At 43.8% G+C, this 22,810-nt stretch overlaps 3 protein-coding genes across 3 annotated transcripts; 1 reads left to right on the top strand and 2 right to left on the bottom strand.

Annotated features, from left to right (window-relative positions):
* Positions 1-262: 262 nt before the first annotated feature.
* Positions 263-3,729, bottom strand: slx1b (SLX1 homolog B, structure-specific endonuclease subunit). Its single transcript, XM_034557158.1, has 5 exons — positions 2,372-3,729; positions 2,233-2,284; positions 938-1,267; positions 602-817; positions 263-467 (listed from the first exon to the last, which is right to left on the bottom strand). Exons 1-5 carry the CDS (start codon positions 2,542-2,544, stop codon positions 438-440), a joined length of 801 nt encoding a protein of 266 aa, XP_034413049.1. The 5' UTR covers positions 2,545-3,729; the 3' UTR covers positions 263-437.
* Positions 3,094-5,121, top strand: zgc:112271 (uncharacterized protein LOC553698 homolog). The gene is made up of 4 exons (XM_034557161.1): positions 3,094-3,200; positions 3,397-3,461; positions 3,898-3,995; positions 4,844-5,121. Exons 2-4 carry the CDS (start codon positions 3,399-3,401, stop codon positions 4,941-4,943), a joined length of 261 nt encoding a protein of 86 aa, XP_034413052.1. The 5' UTR covers positions 3,094-3,200; positions 3,397-3,398; the 3' UTR covers positions 4,944-5,121.
* Positions 5,122-14,983: 9,862 nt separating this feature from the next.
* On the bottom strand, positions 14,984-18,857 carry LOC117748169 (protein C-ets-2-like). Its single transcript, XM_034557806.1, has 8 exons — positions 18,839-18,857; positions 17,773-17,892; positions 17,468-17,671; positions 16,964-17,098; positions 16,695-16,714; positions 16,525-16,603; positions 16,318-16,436; positions 14,984-15,196 (listed from the first exon to the last, which is right to left on the bottom strand). The coding sequence occupies exons 1-8, from the start codon at positions 18,855-18,857 to the stop codon at positions 14,984-14,986; spliced, it is 909 nt and encodes a 302-aa protein (XP_034413697.1).
* Positions 18,858-22,810: the final 3,953 nt, after the last annotated feature.

The following is a 22,810-nucleotide window of genomic DNA, read 5'->3' as shown; positions in this document are numbered from 1 at the left end:
ATTATCTAAAATATGGCATAGTAGCATGTTGAAAATATCTTTTAAAAAGTCATAGTATAGAGTATCACAAATATAAAAATGTCAGTATAGTATGTAGTGTAGTACAAAGTCCTTAAAATGTCATCTTAAAAACTATGATTTTTTTTAAAAATCATAAGTCATGTCGTAAGTCGAGATAAGAAGTCAAAAGAAGAAGCCATACTATAGCATATTAATAAAAGTCATACTATAAGTATGTTAATAGACAGAAAAGGATGTTTGATTCACTCTATAGAATAACCTCGCTTTATTTGTAAGACACACATTACAAGTGTTTTTCCCACAAACATGGAATGTTTTACACATACATGATACTTTGTGAACAGAAAGGCACATCCAATACACATTCTCTCTGACACAGTCATTTAACAAGGAAATAAAAGGTGTGCCGGCTCCACTCACAGCTGCAGCTCATCTGCCCAGTGGCTCTGTGGGAGATCAGAGGAGCAATTAGTAAAACAGAACCTACATTCACTGGTAATACTTCTATCTATCCAGGTAGAGACACATTTCAATATCACATATCGACTTATTAAACAGATATGTGTATATCGTCTACAACCTGGGACGCAGACGCTGTGATCTCCTCCAGGTCTCCAGAGCAGCAGTGTTTGTGGCGGATGAGACTCCCCCACAGCACAGAGCGACGACAGGCCGGACATTCACCCTCCACAGGCAGGAGGTGGGACGGCTCCGACTTCAGGAAGTGTTTTGCGAGGCAGATCACATGACCACTCATTCCACAGGACGGGTGGAAACAGCTCAGCTTTTCGGACGCCTGCGGAGAAGAAGAGCTGTAAGAAGATGTTCACCATGCTGCCCGAAACTAAGGGAATGTATTGAAATAAAGGCTATTTGTAATTACACAATTAATAACTAAACAATCTGAAAACTCCACCTTGACCAGCTCTTTGCAGAGAAAACACCTGGATGTCTCCTCCTCCTGCTCCTCCTCCACTTCCTCTCCTGCAGACTGCAGCTTCTTCTTGGCTCTCACACTCCCAAAGGCGATGGGGACGTGCAGCGGCGGCTGCAGGCCGGGCTCAAAGTCCATCTTGTACTCCTGTTTGAGCCAGCGTGCCGTCAGAGGCAGGCGGCTCCAGGGCGCCGCTCGCAGCATGTTGGAGACGACGCGCCAGTGGAACTGCAGGCTCGACTCTTTCCTGGAGCGCTGGGGGACGTGGGAGAGACGCCGGGAGGACTGGGGGTGCTGCCACGCCCACTCAAACTGACAAATAGAATGATGAGGTCTTTTTAATCAAATCGAAAAATCGAAATAATGGGTTAGATTGTTTTTCTTCAAACAAATTCATATTATATGGTAAATCAGCAGTGAAAAAAGGAACACTATGAATTTAATGTTCAAGGGACATAGTTTGCACTATTAGATTAATAATTTGATAAGAATTCCAGGTGACTTGAAGTCCGGAACGCAACAAGAAACCCTGTTGAGTCCCTGACCCAATCACTGTAATGTAGACTGTGGAGTAACCAAATAAAACTGTTTCTTTACATTTGTCTGTTCCAAAAAGCTGTGTGTGTGTGTGTGTGTGTGTGTGTGTGTGTGTGTGTGTGTGTGTGTGTGTGTGTGTGTGTGTGTGTGTGTGTGTGTGTGTGTGTGTGTGTGCGTGCGTGCGTGCGTGCGTGTGTGTGTGTGTGAGTGAGAGTGTGTGTTTGTGTAATTGGATGTAGAGGAGAAGAGATGAACTTCATTTGGACCAAATATTTCCAAGAGCCATTGAGCGACAGAACTAAACTCTCGAGATCTAACGTTGGCCCAAAGGTCCCGTCGTCCATTCCTGACTGTTTCTGACGAACAAATATACAGTGGCAGCATTTGAGGAAAATAATGTTTGCATATGAGAAAACAGCAACACAGAATCTATTGTGTTTTGTGATCTTTGTAATTAACTGTGAAGCGATTCATGTGATGTTTGTTGATTATGTATTTCAAAAGGAAAACATCAGCTCATAAAGTTTGTTTCTCATTCAACAACCAATGATCTGTTTGTCACACTCGTTCTAAACTAGTTGGGAAGCAGAGTTTTGTTTTGATTGTAAATACACGACAGTAACTGTCCATTGATCCGTTAAGCACCTGAAGTTCACACCGTGACAAACAAACAGGTGAATTATGTTGGCTCTCCACGTTTGACCAAATATTGTCCAGTCACAATCCAAAAACATACTTACACGAAGGGCAGCAATATCCGAGGGGAAGCCATGAATTATGAGGACCATCTCCCTGAAAAGACAAGCAGAAGCAGAATGGAAGTGATGCTGTGATCACACGCTGCTCATCGCGGAGCAGAGCAGTTTCACGAGGGCTTACCACGGTCCTCTCCCACTGGTCCTCTTGGCTCCCCCTCGGTGCCGTCCGGCGTTGTGCTGTTGGATCCTGCGCTCCGGGTTCACCGTGAAGCCGATATAAATCCGGCCTTTGAATTTAGGATTGGTGCAGTACAACATGTACACACCAAAGAAGTGTTCTACCTCGACAACCATTGCAGAAGGAATTAAGAGCGGTATTGTTATGCAGCTCCTGCTTTAACGATAAATAGAGCCCCTCCATGGAATCAGCTAAGTAACGTTAGCATAACGTTAGCTGACTAATGTACATCTTCAGCTAGTAACACCATGAACAAAAACTAAAAAGATAACAAATATGATAAAATATTGGCCTATTAAGTTATTACAAACATTGTACCGAATGCATATGCTTCAAACATGTTGACGCGTAGTTTTAGTTCATAGCTGACTTCCAACAAATGAAATGAGTTAGCGTGTAAACACTGTATGTCTTAGTTGTCTTCGACGCTGCCTGATAAAATATGTTTGAAAAGGAATCAGTGGGTCCCACTGCGAGGCCAATAAAACGCTCACATCATGTATAACAATGAATCAATAGTGATACATTTAAAACGGTGTCATTTTTTAATTAATATTTTCGTTAATATGAATCACTATCAACATTTAGTTCGTCTTTCTGCAAAGACCCCCACTCTTGTGATTCGCTACTTAAAAAAGATGTTGCCCGCCCATAACGTGTACAGACAGCGTCTGATTGGTCAATCCTCGGTCAGTTATGCAGCCACTGATGCCCACCCCTTCAAGCACGGTGACTGAAATTAGGGAGAACACCGTATAATACACAACCTTTGGTAATGATAAACTTCTAAATTAAAACGACACTGTGGATATGTGAACTGTGATATAGACATTTTAAACTTGAACAATACTACAGTACTTTCGGTGTCAGTTTGTCTACAGTCTATGTGATCTGACTAGAAATCTGAACAGATTTAGCCCGAATGATACAGCTCTACTAACCTTACAGCATATGTTTTGTTAACGCAGACATGGCTATTACAGCGGATCACATCCGGGACAAACTAATCAAGGAGCTGGCGGCTGTACTCGTGGTAGGTTTCTGCTTATTATTTGTATTAACCTAGTTACATGCTCTAGCTCAACGTTAATGCACGTGTGTGCTGCAATGAGCAGAAACGCATGTCAAACTGATATTTGATGTAAATGTTGCCGTAATATTAGGCCAACAACTATAGCGCCACTGAATTGAATGTTTTTTGAGTGGAGGTTGGTCAACCTGTGCGATACTCGGTGCTGAGCAGCCTCTGGACTCATAACACATGGTCGAACCAGCTTAGCTTTAAGCAAATGTGAAATCATGTCAACCCGGAAACTGCTCTCCTTTTTTGTTACTGAAATGACTGAATGACGCAGCCCCGGATGTTAGTTACCTAAACCAATCACAAATGAGTCCCTCCCACTAGAACCAGTCAGATTTAGTAGAAGAACAGAGCACATCATCACACACTCTTCCATGTGTCTCTGCAGGATGTGGAGGACACGTCATCCAACAGATGTGCTGCCAGCTACAAAGTCCTGGTGGTGTCGACCCAGTTCGAGGGCAAGCCGCTGTTGCAGAGACACAGGTAGTACACACTGTAGTAACATAGTGCATGATGGGACTTTGCTCTCAAATCTGTATTGTCAGTTTAGTTTCAAACAAATGACAAGCAGGGACAGTAGTCATAACTCATATTGTACCAGGTAAGTTATTTAGGAGTAACAACTTAAACGGATGATGAAAAAAGGAAGTGTGACAGTGGAACCTTATTAACCAAAGCTGAATCAAGGCCGCCATGCTGTGCTTTCTGTAAATGTCGAGGCCTCTGTTGCTAGAAGGCTCTATAAATCGGTGTGTCACAACACCAGAAATTCAATGTCATAGATTAAATCCCATGTACTTCAACATACACTTACCATTTGATTACTGTTTTTTGTAAATGTATTATTAATCCAATTTCTTGCCAAAAACTAAAATGTAGAACCTAGAACCTCACCATTAAATGATACAAAATAATTCTCAGTGAGGCTTCCTCCTTTTTCTTTTTTTTTTGCGTAGATATCCAACTACAAGATTGCCAAAGAACAAGTTAGACTGGCTAAGTTACACAAACAAACATACCATCATATTCCCTACAACAGCTCAAATAGTTTGGAAAGATCCTCATACAGTATCTAAAGGTGTAGTGTATGTAGAGATGAGCTGTTTGGTTTATATGCTGTTAGAAAAGTTAAAAACTAAAACTATACACTTCATCATTTTGCCAAGATATAGTTTTTACCCATCTAATTTAATTTATGTTTGAAAAAGAATCAACCAGAACATACACACCTTGTGTCTCTATCTAACCCACCTTACATATGAAGATCAACTAGATTGATGACATAAGCACATGTAGTGCGCACTCCAACCCTGTGTGTTGTGTCGTAACAGGATGGTGAATACGTGCCTAGCAGAGGAGCTGAAAGAGATCCACGCTTTTGAACAGAAGACCCTCACACCAGAACAGTGGGAGAAGCAGAAATCACAATGACACACACACACACACACACACACACTCTCAATATATCACATTCGCATCACTTCAGAGTTTCTCCTTTTGAAACAGGCCTTGTACTTCTAAGATGTAGAAAGAATACTAGTGATCTCTGTAAATCAACAGAATTGATATGAATGCAATGTTCTGGTGGCAATAAAACACGTGGATGCTGTATGTTGTCCGTGTTGGTTGTTTCCTGTAAGTCATCTCAAGTCTGTGAGTATTGGACACATGTTTTGTCTTTGCCACTTAACATCATCATTGCATTCTCCACTCTGATGAATTAATATTTCAGAAAGCGTAAAAGCCAGAATGAGAAGCAGCATATTGCAACAGAAAGGGAGAAAAGAAAGAAATGCACATCATAGCCCTTTACACTCTGACAGGAAAAGAAGGTGAAAGTGAGGAGATGGATGAGACACACCTGTGAGCAGCATGGAGGAGATCAGAGAGGAGTGAGTCATATTCAGTTTATGGACAATAAAATAGTTGATGTAAACCAAACTAAAAGGGAGTAACAAGAACCGGCTGGTTTTATGAACTTCTTGGATGACTTTGAGGGTTGCGGATCCCGGGAGCTTCCAGAGACCCCTGTTTAGCTACAGCCTGGACCTGCATGCATGCCTCGGTGGGCCATGAAGATAACTCCCTCTACTGCAACTCTCCAGGCTTCTGCTTGACAAATAGACATAACTGCAGCCTCTAGATTTCACCAGAACCTCCACTTTGTGACCAGCTGATCCAAGAGGGAAGTTAAGTAGTCTTAAGAAGTGGAGGTGGAGTAGCAGCCATCTTTGACTCAAGCCTATTAATGAATCCTAAACCTAAACTAAACTACAACTCATTTGAAAGCCTTGTTCTTAGTCTTTCACATCCAACCTGGAAAACATTACAGCCAATCCTATATGTTATACTGTACCGGCCACCAGGTCCATATTCAGAATTTATATCTGAATTTTCAGAGTTTTTATCAAGTTTAGTCCTTAAAACTGATAAGGTTATTATTGTAGGAGATTTTAATATTCATGTGGATGTTGATAATGATTGCCTTAGTACTGCATTTATCTCATTGTTGGACTCGATTGGCTTCTGTCAGAGAGTACAGAAACCCACTCACTGCTTTGGCCACACCCTCCACCTTGTTCTTGCATATGGCATTGACATTGAGCATTTGGAGGTCTTCCCACAGAACTCTCTTCTGTCAGACCATTACCTCATAACTTTTGAGTTCATACTCCCGGAGTATACACCGTTAGTCAAAAGTTTCTACACCAGATGTCTAACTGACAGTGTTGTAGCTAAATTTAAAGAAGAGATTTCTTCTGCATTTGATTCAATACCACGTCTCAATGTGACGGAGGACTCCTGTGCTAACTTTAGTCCGTCCCAGATTGATCATCTTGTCGATAGTGCTCCAGGCTCACTGAGAATGACACTAGACTCGATAGCCCCACTGAAGAAAAAGACAGTGAGGCAAAGGAGGTTTGCTCCCTGGTAGAACCCTCAGACCCTAAAGCAAACTTCACGAAAGCTCGAAAGTATATGGCGTTCCACCAATCTGGAAGAATCACGCTTAGTTTGGCGAGATAGTCTTAAAACATATAAAAAGGCTCTCCGTAATGCCAGAGCAGCCTATTACTCATCAGTAATAGAGAAAAATAAGAACAACCCCAGGGTTCTCTTTAGCACTGTAGCCAGCGGTTTCTACTTCTAAACCGTCTACCTGTCTCTTAGACCCCATCCCAACGAGGCTGCTTAAAGACGTGTTGCCTTTAATTGGCACCTCTCTGCTGGATATTGTTAATGTGTCTTTGCTAACAGGCCATGTACCACATTCCTTCAAAGTAGCTGCAATTAAACCTCTCCTGAAAAAGCCCACTCTTAATCCAGAGGTGTTGGCTAACTACAGACCAATCTCTAACCTTCCCTTCCTCTCTAAAATCGTTGAGAAAGTAGTCGCAAATCAGTTGTGTGACTTTCTACATCAGAATAGTTTATTTGAGGAGTTTCAGTCAGGATTTAGAAAACACCACAGCACAGAGACAGCACTGGTGAAAATTACTAATGACCTCCTAATTGCATCAGATAAAGGACTCATCTCCGTCCTGGTATTATTAGACCTTAGTGCTGCGTTCGACACCATTGATCATGACATCCTATTACAGAGATTGGATCAGTCGATTGGCATTTCAGGTACCGCACTAAGTTGGTTTAAATCCTATTTATCAGACCGATCTCAATTTGTATTTATAAACGATGAAGCCTCAATAACCACCAAAGTTAATCACGGAGTTCCACAAGGTTCTGTGCTTGGACCAATTTTATTTACCTTATATGCTTTCTTTGGGCAACATTATCAGGAAACACTGCATAAACTTTCATTGCTATGCAGATGATACTCAATTATATCTATCGATCAAACGAGAGGAGACCAACCAGCTCGCTGAAATTCAAGAATGTCTTAAAGACATGAAAACATGGATGACCTGCAACTTCCTGATGTTAAACTCAGACAAAACTGAAGTTATTTTACTGGGCCCTGAACACCTCAGAGATCAATTATCTGGTGATGTGGTTTCTGTAGATGGCATTGCCCTAGCATCCAACATCTCTGCGTTATCTTTGATCAGGACTTGTCCTTTAACTCCCACGTTAAGCAAATCTCCATCCATCCATTATCAGCCGCTTATCCGGGGTCGGGTCGCGGTGGCAGCAGGTTCAGCAGGCCGACCCAGGCTTCCCTCTCACCCACAACACTTTCCAGCTCATTCTGGGGGATCCCGAGGCGTTCCAAGGCCAGCCGGGAGATATAATCCCTCCAGCGTGTCCTCGGTCTTCCCCGAGGACACGCTCAGCTCCCTCTTCACCAAGACGGACCGGTACAGCGCCTGTTTTCGATCTCCCGCTCCACCTTACCCTCACTCGTGAACAAGACCCCCTGAGACTTGAACTCCTTCGCTTGGGGTAGGCAGTTTGTCCCCACCTGGAGGGAGCAAGCCGCCGGTTTCCGGCAGGGCACCATGGCCTCAGATTTGGAGGTGCTAACTCTCATCCCTGCCGCTTCGCACTCGGCTGCAAAACGCCCCAGTGAATGCTGGAGGTCACAGTCCGAGGAGGCAAACAGGACCACATCATCCGCAAACAGCAGAGAGGCGATCCCGAGACTCCCGAACCGGATCCTCTCCGCCCCCTGGCTGCGCCTAGATATCCTGTCCATGAAGGTCACGAACAGGACCGGTGATAAAGGGCAGCCCTGGCGGAGGCCAACACCCACCGGGAACGTGTCTGACTTACTACCAAGGAGACGAACACAGCTCCTACTGCAGGCGTACAGAGACCGGATGGCCCGTGCCAACGGGTCCGTCACCCAATACTCCCGCAGCACCCCCCACAAAAACCCCCGAGAGACCCGGTCGAAAGCTTTCTCCAGGTCTACAAAGCACATGTAAACTGGTTGGGAAAACTCCCAGGACCCCTCCAGTAATCTTGCGAGGGTAAAGAGCTGGTCCACTGTTCCACGAACGGGACGGAATCCGCACTGTTCGTCTTGAATCCGAGGTTCGACAAGCGGTCGGAGCCTCCTTTCATGCACCCTGGCATAAGCTTTTCCCGGGAGGCTGAGCAGTGTGATACCACGATAATTCGAGCACACTCTCCTGTCCCCCTTCTTGAAGATGGGAACCACCACCCCGGTCTGCCAGTCCATGGGCACTGTTCCCGACCCCCATGCGACACTGAAAAGGCGTGTCAACCAAGACAGCCCAACAATGTCCAGCGCTTTCAGCATCTCAGGGCGGATCTCATCCACCCCTGGCGCCTTGGGACCAAGGAGCTTTTTGACTACCTTAGCGACCTCTGCCAAAGATATGGATGAAACCTCAAGGACAACATTTTTTCATCTACGTAACATTTAAAAAATCAGGCACATCTTGTCCCAAAAAGATGCAGAAAAGCTGCTTCACGCGTTTGTTACTTCCAGACTAGATTACTGCTACTATTTATTATCAGGCTGCTCTAATAAGTCTCTTACATCCCTCCAGTTGATCCAGAATGCTGCAGCTCGTGTACTCACAAAAACTAAGAAAAGAGATCACATGACTCCTGTATTAGCTGCTCTGCACTGGCTCCCTGTAAAATCAAGAATCACATTCAAAATTCTTCTCCTCACCTACAAAGCCTTGATTGGTGATGCACCATCATATCTTAAGGAGCTTGTAGTACCATATTGCCCCACTAGAGAGCTGCGCTCACTAAATGCGGGGCTACTCGTGGTTCCTAGAGTCCTAAAAAGTAGGATGGGAGCAAGAGCCTTCAGTTATCAAGCTCATCTTTTATGGAACCAGCTTCCACTTTCAGTCTGGGAGGCAGACACAGTCACCTCATTTAAGAGTAGACTTAAGACTTTCCTCTTTAATAGAGCTTATAGTTAGGGCTGAATCAGGTTTGCCCTGGTCGAGCCCCTTGATATGCTGCTATAGGCTTATAGGCTGCTGGGGGATGTTTTAGGATACACTGAGCACCTATCTCCTCCTCTCTCTCCTTATGGATGAATTTACATCTCTCCATTGCACCTTATTAACTCTGCTTCCTCCCCAGAGTCGTTGTGACTTCACATCTCATAGGGTCCATTGGACCTGGCGGTGTCTGATGCCTGGTGAGCCGGCCTCCCGCGTTGGCCCTGCTGATGCCCCGCCCCCCCTACTCTCTACCTCCTTCTGTTTCATAGATTGGAGTTCCATTCATACATTGTCATATTCATGTAATGTGTTTATGTAACTCTGTTCATTCTGTACACATGACATCTGTCCATCCGGGGAGAGGGATCCTCCTCTGTTGCTCTCCTGAAGGGTTCTTCCCTTTTTTCCCTGTGAAAGGTTATTTTTGGGGAATTTTTCCTGATCTGAAGTGAGGTCAGGGATGTTGTATGTGTACAGAGTGTAAAGCCCTCTGAGGCAAATTTGTAATTTGTGATATTGGGCTATACAAAATAAACTGAATTGAATTGAATTGAAGTGAGAGAATCGCAAACATTCAACGTCAACACATCTGGAGATACAAGCTTTTCACTGGACAGGAAGGGGGAGGAAAAGAGTGAAGATTTACCTCTGAGATGTAGTGGAGGATAAGTAAAGTCAGAGAAAATGGATGTAGTCAAGTAAATATGAACCTTGTATGTGTATTTGAGTTAATATACTTAGTTACATACCACCACTGCCTGTATTAGTCCATGCACATCACATAATGAATAACATTAACGGTCAAATAAACGATATGGGATTCCTTGGCGTAGTCTCCAATGAGCCTAACTACAACAGCACAATAACATTCCAGAAACTCAGTTACAGGGCTGCACAATTAATTGAATAATATTCACCATCACAATGTCTTCCCCCCACCTTCAGAGGAACAGGATGGATGGCAACACAAGGAATCTCTGCTGCACATCTGGCCATTCCTTTCTGAATGTTCCAGAGCAGAATCATTACTGTACATTACTCACCGGAAGAAGAACCTTATTCCAAGTCTTATTTTGGTCCTAATCGTGTTCAGGGGCTGTGAAACATTAGAGGGTGTCAGGACTCAGCCAGCCGGACTCCCTCCTCAGCCCGTTCACACAGTGACACCCGGTACCTCAGAGCGCTGCCAGGGAGCTACGGGCTTGGAGGCGGGGACAAGCCAGGTGAGCTCCAACTCACACCTGAAGCCACTCAGCTCGTCTCACAGCTGCAGCTCGTCAGCTCGTTGTCTACGTGGAATAAAGATCAGGACTGTCTGTGCTGACTTTGCGAGTTCGTGCCATGATGTCTGTGGACTTGCCCTCCTCGGGTCTGTGCTGGTTTCCCTCATGTCTTTGCTGAGTATTTTCTTGGATTTTTTTGTATAGATTATTTTCTGTTCGACCATCAAGTGGATTACCTTATTTCCCTTCCCCTGGAGAAGAGGAGTTTTTTTGTGTTTCTTTTGTGCTCAAATAAACTACGCCGTGTGTTCGGCTAAGACTAGAACCTTCCTGTTGTCGTGCGCTTGGGGTCAGAGACAAACCATAACAGAGGGAGCTCCACTGATCATCAGCAGGGTTCAGTCCCATGAAAGCCCAACAAGAGGTCCATGTGTGTGAATCTTGAGCTGCATTGAACAGCCCCTCACAACAGATGAACAGGTCCGTAGCCAAGTGAACAATGTGAATGTAGATTAAATGAATATATTTACAATACAAATCATTGTAGTAAAGCACAAAACATGTATTCTCTGTGTGTGTGTGTGTGTGTGTGTGTGTGTCTAGTGAAGCCCATGAAGCACAGAGGTCTCCATGAGGAGTTATTAAGAGCCGGCGGACCCCCCACGTGGCTGTGTGGTTGTCAGGGTCACACATCACAGCTGTGTGCTTTGTCTTTTTGGGCGAACACACATTTGTGATTGTTTTTCTCTCCTCTGGGGATCAATAACACAGACTGCACAGAAGTGAAATCATTGATATCATTATTTAGTGGAGGTGAAATCTTCCGTACAACAAAATATAATCATTAAAACACTAGGATTATCTTGGTTAGAAACATGTTCCATGTGTTTTTTTCACTATATTTGTTTCAACCAATAAGAGGTCAGTGAGTAAACACTGAACATGCTTGTGTGTATGTGTACAGTATGTGTACATGTACAGCTATCTTTGTGAGGACCAATGAAGAGTTTTAGACCTTCAGAGTGGGGACATGTTTGTAAAGTCAGGACATTTTGGCCGGTCCTCAGTTCAAAGACCTGTTTGGGTCCAGATGTGGTTTAAAGCTTTAGGTTCGAGTAAGGGTTGGGAGATAAAACGCTCTCGAAAAAATACACATTAAAATATTTCACAAGAACGAGGAGAAGTGAATTAGATTTATTTAAGATAAAGTTATCCGCTGCATTATGAACTATTCTATCCCCTTAAAGTTAGCAATGACCGAAAACGGAAAGCCATCTTCTTTTTCTTTGGATTTGGCAGACTAGCAGCCGCAATAGCATACTGCTGCCCTCTACTGCTTGTTATTAATTAACCTTTTTTTATACAGTCAAATATTCCATAATTAGTTTGATTATTTTAGTCTACTTCCAGTGTAAGTCTCTGGTTCTCATGCTCAAAAGTAGCATGCAGCAGAGATGGCCAACAATGAATCAAATGTAATCAATGACCCAATTAATCTTTTGGTTTCTTGAGTTCTGTCGAAGGAGAATACTATTAGAGCTGTACAATAAGCATTATTATGATCATTAAATATATATAGTGATAATTATTGATATCAATCAAAAGAAACATATGGTGATAAAATCTTTGTCCACATCGTCAAGCTCTAGGTAAGGGTTGGCTATGATGGTCAAAGTTAAGGTAAAGGGCTCGAGACAGATATAAGTATGTGTGTGTGTGTGTGTGTGTGCGCACGCGCGACAAAGCATTAGGCGTGCAGCTGAGCATGAGTGTGTGTTTACTGTGTTTGCCAGCTGAAATCCATTTGATTTGTCTTTGTGAATAAACCATTAATAAACATGGGTTATGACTAAACTGGGAGAGTGTAACCTTTCAGTGGGATTTAGCTCTGAACAGTCCACAGTTCTCTCTCCATGGTAAGTGATGATTGGTATTCTTTTGATAAGGAACTTGGACTTCAAAGTTGACGTTGGATGTGAGCGGCCTCCCTGATCTGGAGTCAGTGATGAACCCTGGTCGGATGATGTTATACATGTGGGAGAACACCTTGTTTCACCTCCGGGTAACGTTGGACACAAAGAAAGAACTTGTTGTGTTGAGGTGTCGACATATCATTTGCATCCACACATTTACAGCGGGGTTGAATGCTGATTTGATCTTGTCGCTCAGTGAGCAGGGGAACAGAACCGGAGCGAGAGCATCGAGTGTGTGAAGATTACTTCCACCACTTACCCTCCCGAGGCCCGCTAATGGAAGAGCCAACATGGGGGAGTTTACCCGCTGGCTGGGACGGCTTGTCTCTCTCCAGGGTTGGAGAATATGACATTAACCTTGTAATTTATCCCGCAGCAGTTTCCCCCCCGAGGGCTGTGAGTAACAACAGTAGCAGACGGAAAACTAAATAGAATCATGGAAAGTAATTTTATTCCATCCACCTTATTCTGCTTTGTAAACGCATCTTTTTGTCTCGGTTTCAGCCCCTTCTGATCCAAAATGGCCTCCAAAAAGTAATAAATCGTTAAGATTTCTTTACGATTTATTACTTATTACGCTGGCTTGGTGTTTCGGTCTGTACGGTGAAACAGAGCTTGATGAGGATTATTAAACAAGGATTTTAAGAAGGTTATGTCGTAGTTTAATACTTGATAAAATATCAATTTCATACTCGGTCAGATAACAGAAATAGACAGATACGTAAGAGAATAATTATATTTTTTATTTGACTCTATTAAAACACAGTATAGGTGTTCAAAATTGGCTTAGGGCACTGCACAAGAGCCTGAAAATTGAACCCATTGTCTTCTGTGTTCTAATGTCAGCGGTATTATGTGAAAAGTGGCGATGCACAACAGGATCTGGTACTGTAGCCCTATGGAGCTGAGGGGCAGGGGGGCGGTTCCACCCCGTGCCATCCCTTTACACACACCTGTCTGTGCTCAGCATTGTTTCTCTACTATTCTAAAACTGGGATTGGGACATTTGTAGCCTGTTATATTACATTCATTACATTTATTAAATTCAATAGGTCCCGTGGTGTTCATTTCATTCTTTCATAAAGCCCACCTCCAGGTTAACTTCCAACGCCACTGCAATTAGGCCTTTAATTTATTAATAAACAAGCATTATTTATACAATCGGAATAATTTCTCTAGAGCATGTTACTCATTGTCCAGCAAAATCACGTCTGCAGTCCAACTGACGGCAATCAATCAATCAAATACTCTGACCAAAAAGGGGGACATAATTCTGCTATCTGAGGCATTATTATTCCATCCAATTAATCACTATTAAACATTACACATTGTTTTCTCCACAGAGTTATGCGAGTAGGCCTTGTGACTTGTGATACATTTGACTTAAACAATTTAAAAATATTTGATCCACAGAAAACTTGCTGTCATATGATATCTGGTTTTCTAGACTTATTCAGAGGTGCCTGACACTGGACCTGATGCTGTATAGTGGAACCTTTTTTTCCACAGTACATTTTCCACAATACTAGGACTATTTAAAAAAAATTAAACATCCTACCAACCATTAGAAGATGAACAAGTTTATGTTTCCTGTCACACTAAATTACATAACCTGAATAGACACATTTCTTCAAGACTCGTGTGTTCTATTTACATGAGTATACACCATAAATCCACTTTGCAGGGTTGAACTGAAAGGAGTCATTCTTAAATCCACAGGAGCAGAAATGGATCCCCTGCTGGTTTAGGAATTAAGAAGGCAATAAATCAAATAAAACAAGCCTTGTGAGGTCAGAGATGTTGGATTTGGCCGCTTGATTTCTCTGCAGGAGCCAACGAGTCCAGTCACCCACACACTGCCCACTTCACATTTGTGGTGAAGTGAAAGGCCGAAGGAGTCGGTGAGTGAGTGCGAATACATCAATTAGGTTCCATTAGTCCAGCCACCAGCTGATGTCTGTTAAAAAACACCTCTTGGCAGGGATTCTCTTGAGCTGGTTCTGTGTTCAACAGACACATGTCTGTCCTGTCTGCTTAGTTTCTCACTGGAAATAACAACTGGTGGCTTCCAGTTCATTGATAAACCAAACCCAGTATTGTGTAATCACAGAGGAGGAAAGGACATGGATTTATTTGGTGAGTTTAATTGTTTGACAGGAATAACAATCAAGATAAAGTGCTTTCATCCATTAAGGCTCAGAACTTATATTAGGAGAAAACCCCAACATCATCCTTCCCTCCCCCTCCCTCAACACACACTCTGTGTATCACCTTGTGAGCCTCTGATGGTCAGTTCTCATAAACAAGGAAACTGGTAAAAAGGTATCAACTGAAGGATCCTATATCAATAGTGTCTCTGTTGCCAGTGTTTGTTGAGCTCGCTAGCGATTCTTGTTACCGCTGTCCAACATGGCGTGCAGCTCCCCGGGCTCATATCCCAGCAGGCCTTGCAGGTTGCAGACAAAGCGGTAGACATAGCGTTTGCCGGCCGTCTTGCGGATGATGTTCTTGTCGTAGTAGTATCGCAGGCCGCGACTCAGCTTCTCATAGTTCATCTTGGGTTTGTTCTTCCTCTGACCCCACAGCAGGGCCACCTAGAGACAGCGCTACATCTCAACTTATTGAGCTACACACACCACTCGTTACCGCTATAGAATGAGGATGAACAATATTTTATGCCACAGATTTCATGTCGAAGCATTGTAAAATGATGGACACCATCAAGTGTGTAACCAAGTGACACAAACGTGTCGAGCTAGACCAATAAAAGAGCCAGGATTGAACTAGATTTATAGAGGGCTTGTCAATCATGTTGAAGGTATAGGGTCTGTGTACGTTTTGATAGATTGTTAATTGGGTTCAATCCAAAGTGTCAGAAACGAGACGACTCAAATATTTGTTTCGTCTCTGGGAGACGGACCTTTAGTTTGCAGTTTCCAATTAGCATTTAGCTTGAATTAAGCCAGTTAAAACCTCAGCAAAAAATAAAAAAGTGTTTTCTCTTTTCTGACCCATAGGTTCAATGAAAGAAACAAACCGTCAAAATGTACACAGTTCATAAAGTGTATGACGTACACTCATGTAGCGTTGCAGCAAACACAAAGATGGTTTATGTTAACTAGGCCAATGCAGCATGTGAAGATTATAAGATAGCAGTGTAATTGTTTTAGCAGTTTGGTTGAATGTTGCATATTCTTGCACTGCTGTTAGTTAGTAGTTGGCTTTTACATTTGTAATTGTATAACTGGTGACTGTGTGTAATGATAAATGGACCCAGGAGTAGAGGTGAAATACTGCCGATCTTGCACATTGCTCCTTTAAAGAAACACGCCAAAAGGTTTGTTTAACCTAGCCTAGCTTAGCATAGCTTAGCACAAAGGCTTAAAGCAGAGAGAAATGTTAGCTAGCTGACTGAACACATCCGTTATACTGTTATACTTCCAAGTTTTTCTTGTCAGCAGGCAGCGCATGTATTTTACAACCTCTCCACAAGGGTTTGCGACGCAGTACTTGAAGAGTAGCTAACTACTGCAACCCAAACCAGCAGCCAACATTTACATGTGTTATAATAAACTAGACATAATGTGAAACTTTTAGAGTTGTTGAAAACATTTGACAGAGATGGGCTAGCCTGTGGTCTCGTGGATAAGCGATGCTTGACTTGGCCGATGATATTTTACGTCCCGTATTGCTCAAACCTTCAGGTGTTAAGTACCTCATCAGGGTCCGTCAGCTTGAACTCCCACCCATCTCCTGTCCAGCTGATACATGACTGACAGCTGCGGTCTGTGAGAAGCTCCAGCAGAAACTGCCAGAGCTGAATGGGACCACTTCCTATTAAAACATAGTGGGAGAAATAGATTGAAGAACTGCTGCATTGATTTACAACTGATATAAGTCCATAAAAGATATAAAAACGTACCAGTGTATCCGGCAAGGATAGCTGCTGGTATCACGGCTCTGCCCAGATCTGTTTTGTTGCCCACATACTCTCTGAAGCTCTTGTGTGGGAGTGGCAAGGTGAAGACATCCCCAGACATGGTCTCCCCCGTCACTGGCTCCAGATCTTGGAGTGGAGCGGTCCACGATAGCGAGCCCACGATGTCCGAGTCGTCACTGTGAGCAATGTCCACTTCTGAGTCGGTCTCTGCAAGTACACAGCAGCAGAAACACCAGAGAGAGCAGGTTAATGAGGTGAATGAGGATGGAGGGCTCTCAGGTGAGGATCCATATTGATCCTGGCGGCCATATTGGATTACAAACCGCTGTGATTTAAAGTCTTCTGGAGCTATTTTTTGAAGAGACTCAAACAAATCCTTTCAACACATCTGAATAGTGAAAACAAATGTTCCTGCTGGGACCTTGGGTCTTGATCAGATAGTAGTCCTGATCCGTTACAGGCTGCAGCGGGAGAAGGTCCGTCCTCTCACTGGGATGGTACGGAACATGGTAGCTGTGTTTGTCTGGATGCTCCTGAATAAAGTCTGAGCAGCACTCTGAGGAAACACAGATCATCCACAATAATTAACAATGCAGTAATGACATGTGCTCATAGTGGTGGATGTTATGGTAATTCCTACAGCCTGAGGTTGAAGAAGACGTTATTACATTACCTTTGTTGATTAGAAGCTCGCAGTAAGATGGTATTGTGCAGTCATATTCATTCTCTGGAGAATCAAATTCAAACAGAAGAATATTGTGTTATTACTCCATGATCACTGACAATGACTAAGAGGAATATGATAACAATACTTGAACAAAAGAACTTTATCAAAGTAGGGTTATAGCTCAATGAGCAAAGCAGTCGCATGGCACATTTCAAGGACGACGTGGGCATCCGTCTGTTGATTGAAAGATGCCTTCACCTCTCCTCATGGTCTCCAGATGCTCCCACAGGATCTCTCCTGCCGTGCAGTCAGACATGAGGCCCAGGAAAGCATCTCTTTCCAGGCCACACAGCTCACTGCCCTGCAGGCCTCTCAGGTCTGAACCCAAGCAGTGGAGACCAAACTCAGCCTGGCACCAGTCCAGCCAGTAGTTCACCTCCCACTCAGACCACAGGGTAGGCTCTGGACACAGGCAAATATGAATAAATCAACAGCTCCCAATGTACCACACATAGCTCTATCACTTTCCATGATGGAAGCTGTTTTGATGGATCAGGCTGTACCCTGTGGGAAGTGATGGTTGATTCTCTCCTGGGCAAATCCAGCGAAACTGGCCTTCACCGCCTGGCTGAGGACCTCCTTACTGGTCGGGGTGAGAGGTGGGACCTCCAGGGTATCCAGCTCTGGGACACCGACACAATATCAGGACCCTTATTTCATAGTCACACCACACACTTATTAGACATGCAGACATTTTTTACAATATTTATCTCCTCTTTTCTCATCAAGTGTTATTCTTAAAACAGTATCCTACAGATATACATTGTATTTATCTGTCATCCATTGCATATAGTACAAACTCTACCTCACTGATCAACATAGGCTCATAATGATGACATGAACACATTGTGAGTTATTATTTAAACTCCATACAAGTGTTCATATTACACACTGAGCATTTTGACGTGCGGTTGTATGAAGTGAAAAGGTGAAAATATTGTAAATATAGCATATGCTTAATCCTGTTGTGCTGCTGTCCCCATCTACAGCAGTGCTGTGTACTCCTGTCTGTACTCCAGCTAGTAGTACTACACTGACTGTGGAGAAGTACCTCATACAACTACACAAAGTCCAAACTATTCCTTTCAGGTCAGTGAGTTTAGAAGTCATCCGTAAGTACATCACAGCACACAACAGCCACGCACATTTTCTGAAAGAGATGCCGCTCTAGTTTATTATATGTATTTCTTATGAAGTATATATTTATTTAGAAATACTTCTTTACTCTCCAGGACAAGTGACATTGGGTTCAATATTTTTGTCAAACTCTATTTTACCATAGACCATACATTTGTATGTACATGCGTAACAGGTTTTAAAAGAGCAACAACACATCATTAAATAATATTAAACGTAAGTATGAATAATTTATTATTTGTTCACAACTACATTACAGTGTATCATCCACCAGTCATGACGTTCATATACTGCTTAAGAAAGGGTGGTGAAAGTAAGTTGTTGCCATAACGTCTAATAAGTTCAATATTTACCAGAGAATGAGCAGATTGGAACGAACAATAAATGCGTCAGGAAGTTGACTAAAGAGATTTTAAAATACATTTGTCTTACCATAAGCACTGCAGTCCATCCCAGAGTGTGAGGAAATGGGGGATCAGGTTGAGGAAACTGAGACCACAAAGGGGGGAACGGAGCTTTAATATGATGGATGGGAGGAGGGGACCGCTTGTGATGGACAATTGTCAATCATGTGGGTGTGGGAGGGGCCAAAGGGTACAGGTCTGAGGCCAAGTGTGGAGTCACATAATCTATGATGACTGACACACACACACACACACACACACACACACACACACTGTGGCTCAGTGGTGAGCAGGGTCGTCCTTCAATCAGAGGAACGGTGGTTCGATCCATGTGTCCTTGGGCAAGACACTTAACCCCAAAATGTCTCCTGTAGCTGTTCTACAGTGTGAATGTTAGTTACTCCTGATGGACAGGTGGAACCTTAGCTCCTCCCATCAGTGTGTGAATGTTAGCTACTGCTGATGGACAGGTGGAACCTTAGCTCCTCCCATCAGTGTATGAATGTTAGCTACTCCTGATGGACAGGTGGAACCTTAGCTCCTCCCATCAGTGTGTGAATGTTAGCTACTCCTGATGGACAGGTGGAACCTTAGCTCCTCCCATCAGTGTATGAATGTTAGCTACTCCTGATGGACAGGTGGAACCTTAGCTCCTCCCATCAGTGTATGAATGTTAGCTACTCCTGATGGACAGGTGGAACCTTAGCTCCTCCCATCAGTGTGTGAATGTTAGCTACTCCTGATGGACAGGTGGAACCTTAGCTCCTCCCATCAGTGTATGAATGTTAGCTACTCCTGATGGACAGGTGGAACCTTAGCTCCTCCCATCAGTGTATGAATGTTAGCTACTCCTGATGGACAGGTGGAACCTTAGCTCCTCCCATCAGTGTGTGAATGAATGTAAATGAGTGAATGATGACAAGTAGTGTTAAAGTGGTCAGAAGACCAGAAAAGAGAGTATAGATCCATTTACACACACAGGGTACATGAGCAGAGGAATATGATAGCACGCTTGTCATTAAAGAAACCCTTTCACTCAAGGTCCTCACACTACTTCCTCTGGAGCTTTCAGTCACATCTTGTGACCTTCAGCATCTGTTTGCTGTCTTATGACTGAACCATTTCCATGACAACTGATTAAGCGGCACCCACGATACAGGCACCAGATGTTAAGTGCTTGAAGAAATGTGGTGAGTGGCCCTTGAGTTCCGATTGTTTTCTGTCAAAGCTGTAAAATAGGTTGTGGGTAGTTTCAGTGACGTGAACTTCATTAACTAACTTCTTGAGTTTGGTTTTCATAACATAGCATAAGGCTTTGTTCCATCACGAGGCTCCAGAACAGCTGAACTGATTCTTCTCTCGGATGTTCAAACTGTGTGAATCTCGACTGGAGCTTTCTACCAAAAGAAGTTCACTAATTCGATGCTTTGTTGACGGGGGCTGTCCAAAATCTCTCCTGTTGATTCGACATCTTAAGACTGTGAAGGCCATCGCTTATGATTCATATACTTTCATCAGACCATTCAGTCATCTCTCTTTTTGTTGGCCAAATGTACAAAGAACGTGGCAGACAAAACCATACATTACATTACATTACATTACATTACATTACATGTCATTTAGCTGACGCTTTTATCCAAAGCGACTTACAATAAGTGCATTAAACCGTGAGTCCAAACTCAGAACAACAAGAATCAAGCAAGTACAATTTCTTCAATAAAGTTAAACTACAAAGTACTATCCATAAGTGCCATTTAAGTGCTACTAAAGTGCTATCGGTAAGGGACATTTAAGTGCTACTACGGCATTTAAGTGCTACCTATTCAAGGTATAGTCGAAAAAGATGTGTTTTTAGTTTGCGACGGAAGATGTAGAGACTTTCTGCTGTCCTGATGTCAATGGGGAGCTCGTTCCACCAATGAGGAGCCAGCACAGCAAACAGTCGTGATTTAGCTCGAAGTGAAGGAGCTACAAGCAGATTGGCAGAAGCCGAGCGAAGTGAACGGGCTGGGGTGTACGGTTTGACCATGTCCTGGATGTAGACCGGACCCGATCTGTTCGCAGCACGGTACGCAAGTACCAGTGTTTTGAAGCGGATGCGGGCGGCCACCGGTAACCAGTGAAGGTCGCGGAGGAGCGGAGTAGTGTGGGTAAATTTCGGTCGGTTGAAGACCAGTCGAGCAGCTGCATTCTGGATGAGCTGTAGAGGTCGAATGGCATTAGCAGGAAGACCTGCCAAGAGGGAGTTGCAATAGTCCAGCCGTGAGATGACCAGAGCCTGGACCAGAACCTGTGCCGCCTTCTGAGTGAGAAGGGGTCGTATTCTCCTGATGTTGTACAGCATGTACCTACAGGAGCGTGTTATTGCGGCAATGTTGGCAGTCAGGGAGAGTTGACTGTCGAGCGTCACTCCGAGGTTCCTGGCAGTCGGAGTCGGAACCAGCACTGAGTCGTTGAAGTTAATAGTCAGGTCGTGGGTGGGAGAGCCTTTTCCTGGAAGGAGGAGAAGTTCAGTCTTGTCCGGGTTAATTTTCAGGTGGTGTGCGGACATCCACTGAGAGATGTCGGTCAGACAGGCAGAGATTCGTGCTGCTACCCGTGCTTCAGATTGGGGAAACGAGAGGATCAGTTGGGTGTCGTCAGCATAGCTGTGGTAGGTGAAGCCATGCGAGCGAATGACAGAGCCAAGAGAGTTGGTGTACAGAGAGAAGAGAAGAGGACCAAGGACTGAACCTTGAGGGACCCCGGTAGTCAGAGGACAAGGCTCAGACACAGATCCTCTCCAGGTTACCCGGTAAGAGCGGTCGGTGAGATAGGATGAGAAGAGTGAGAGCGCGGTGCCTGAGATACCCAGGTCCTGGAGGGAGGACATGAGGATCTGGTGGTTCACTGTGTCAAAGGCAGCGGAAAGGTCTAGAAGGATGAGGACAGAGGAGAGAGAGGCTGCTCTAGCAGTGTGAAGCTGCTCAGAGACAGCAAGGAGGGCAGTCTCTGTTGAGTGGCCTGTCTTGAATCCAGACTGGTGGGGGTCTAGAAGGTTGTTACAGTGAAGAAAGGAGGAGACTTGGTTAAAGATAGCTCGCTCTAGAGTTTTGGAGAGGAAGGGAAGGAGAGAGACAGGTCTGTAGTTGTTGACTTCAGATGGGTCGAGAGTGGGTTTCTTCAGGAGAGGGTTGACTCTTGCCTCCTTCAGAGAGTTAGGGAAACAGCCGGTTGAGAGGGAGGTGTTAATGAGATGGGTGAGAAAGGGAAGAAGGTCAGGAGCAATGGACTGGAGAAGGTGAGAAGGGATGGGGTCAAGGGGGCAGGTGGTTGGGCGGGCAGAGGTTACCAAGGTAAGAACTTGATTAGGAGACAGGGGGATAAAAGAGGAAAACAAGGGGGAAGAAGGTGAAGTTACTGGATGTGTAGTTGAGGAAGATGGATTAGTAAATGAAGAGCGTATGTCGTCTATCTTTTTTGTAAAGTAACTTTTTAGGGTTAGATGAAGAGGATTCGATTCTGGATTGATAGAACAAACTTTTGGCTGCATACAAAAACAGAAAGAGACAATTAAAGTAATTTGCCAAGTAATTAGCAATTGTCTTCCGTTTGATTTATCAGCATCCTTAATTCACTGTATTTCTGCAGAAAGAGGAAGATATACAGCATTCCTTTGTTCTGGTGGTGATTTCAAAATAAACTGTATATTTCAATTATTAAAAACTATAGAGGACCTACATCCCCCTCTGCTGGCAGTCAGTACAAAGTGCCTCACTACCTGATAGTCACAGGACAGAATCCATCAGTCAGCTTTGAAACATCAGGTTGACGTTCCCCAAAAAAACCAGAATAATCAGGTCAACTTACATCACCTAAAACCACAGCACAGGCCTTATGGTGCAGGCATCGGAGGAACGTGGAGCCTTTCATTTTGGGGCCAGGAATGTGGACCGAACCCTTCATTTCACATGGAAAACTGTGTCTGTGCTTCAGGTGCAAAAGTGGACAGAAAGTGGTC

This window comes from Cyclopterus lumpus, chromosome 18 (genome assembly GCF_009769545.1).
Source record: "Cyclopterus lumpus isolate fCycLum1 chromosome 18, fCycLum1.pri, whole genome shotgun sequence".
In the NCBI taxonomy this organism is placed as follows: Eukaryota; Metazoa; Chordata; class Actinopteri; order Perciformes; family Cyclopteridae; genus Cyclopterus; species Cyclopterus lumpus.
The sequence above is the reverse complement of the archived record's forward strand: the minus strand, read 5'-3'. Positions and strand labels throughout refer to the sequence as shown.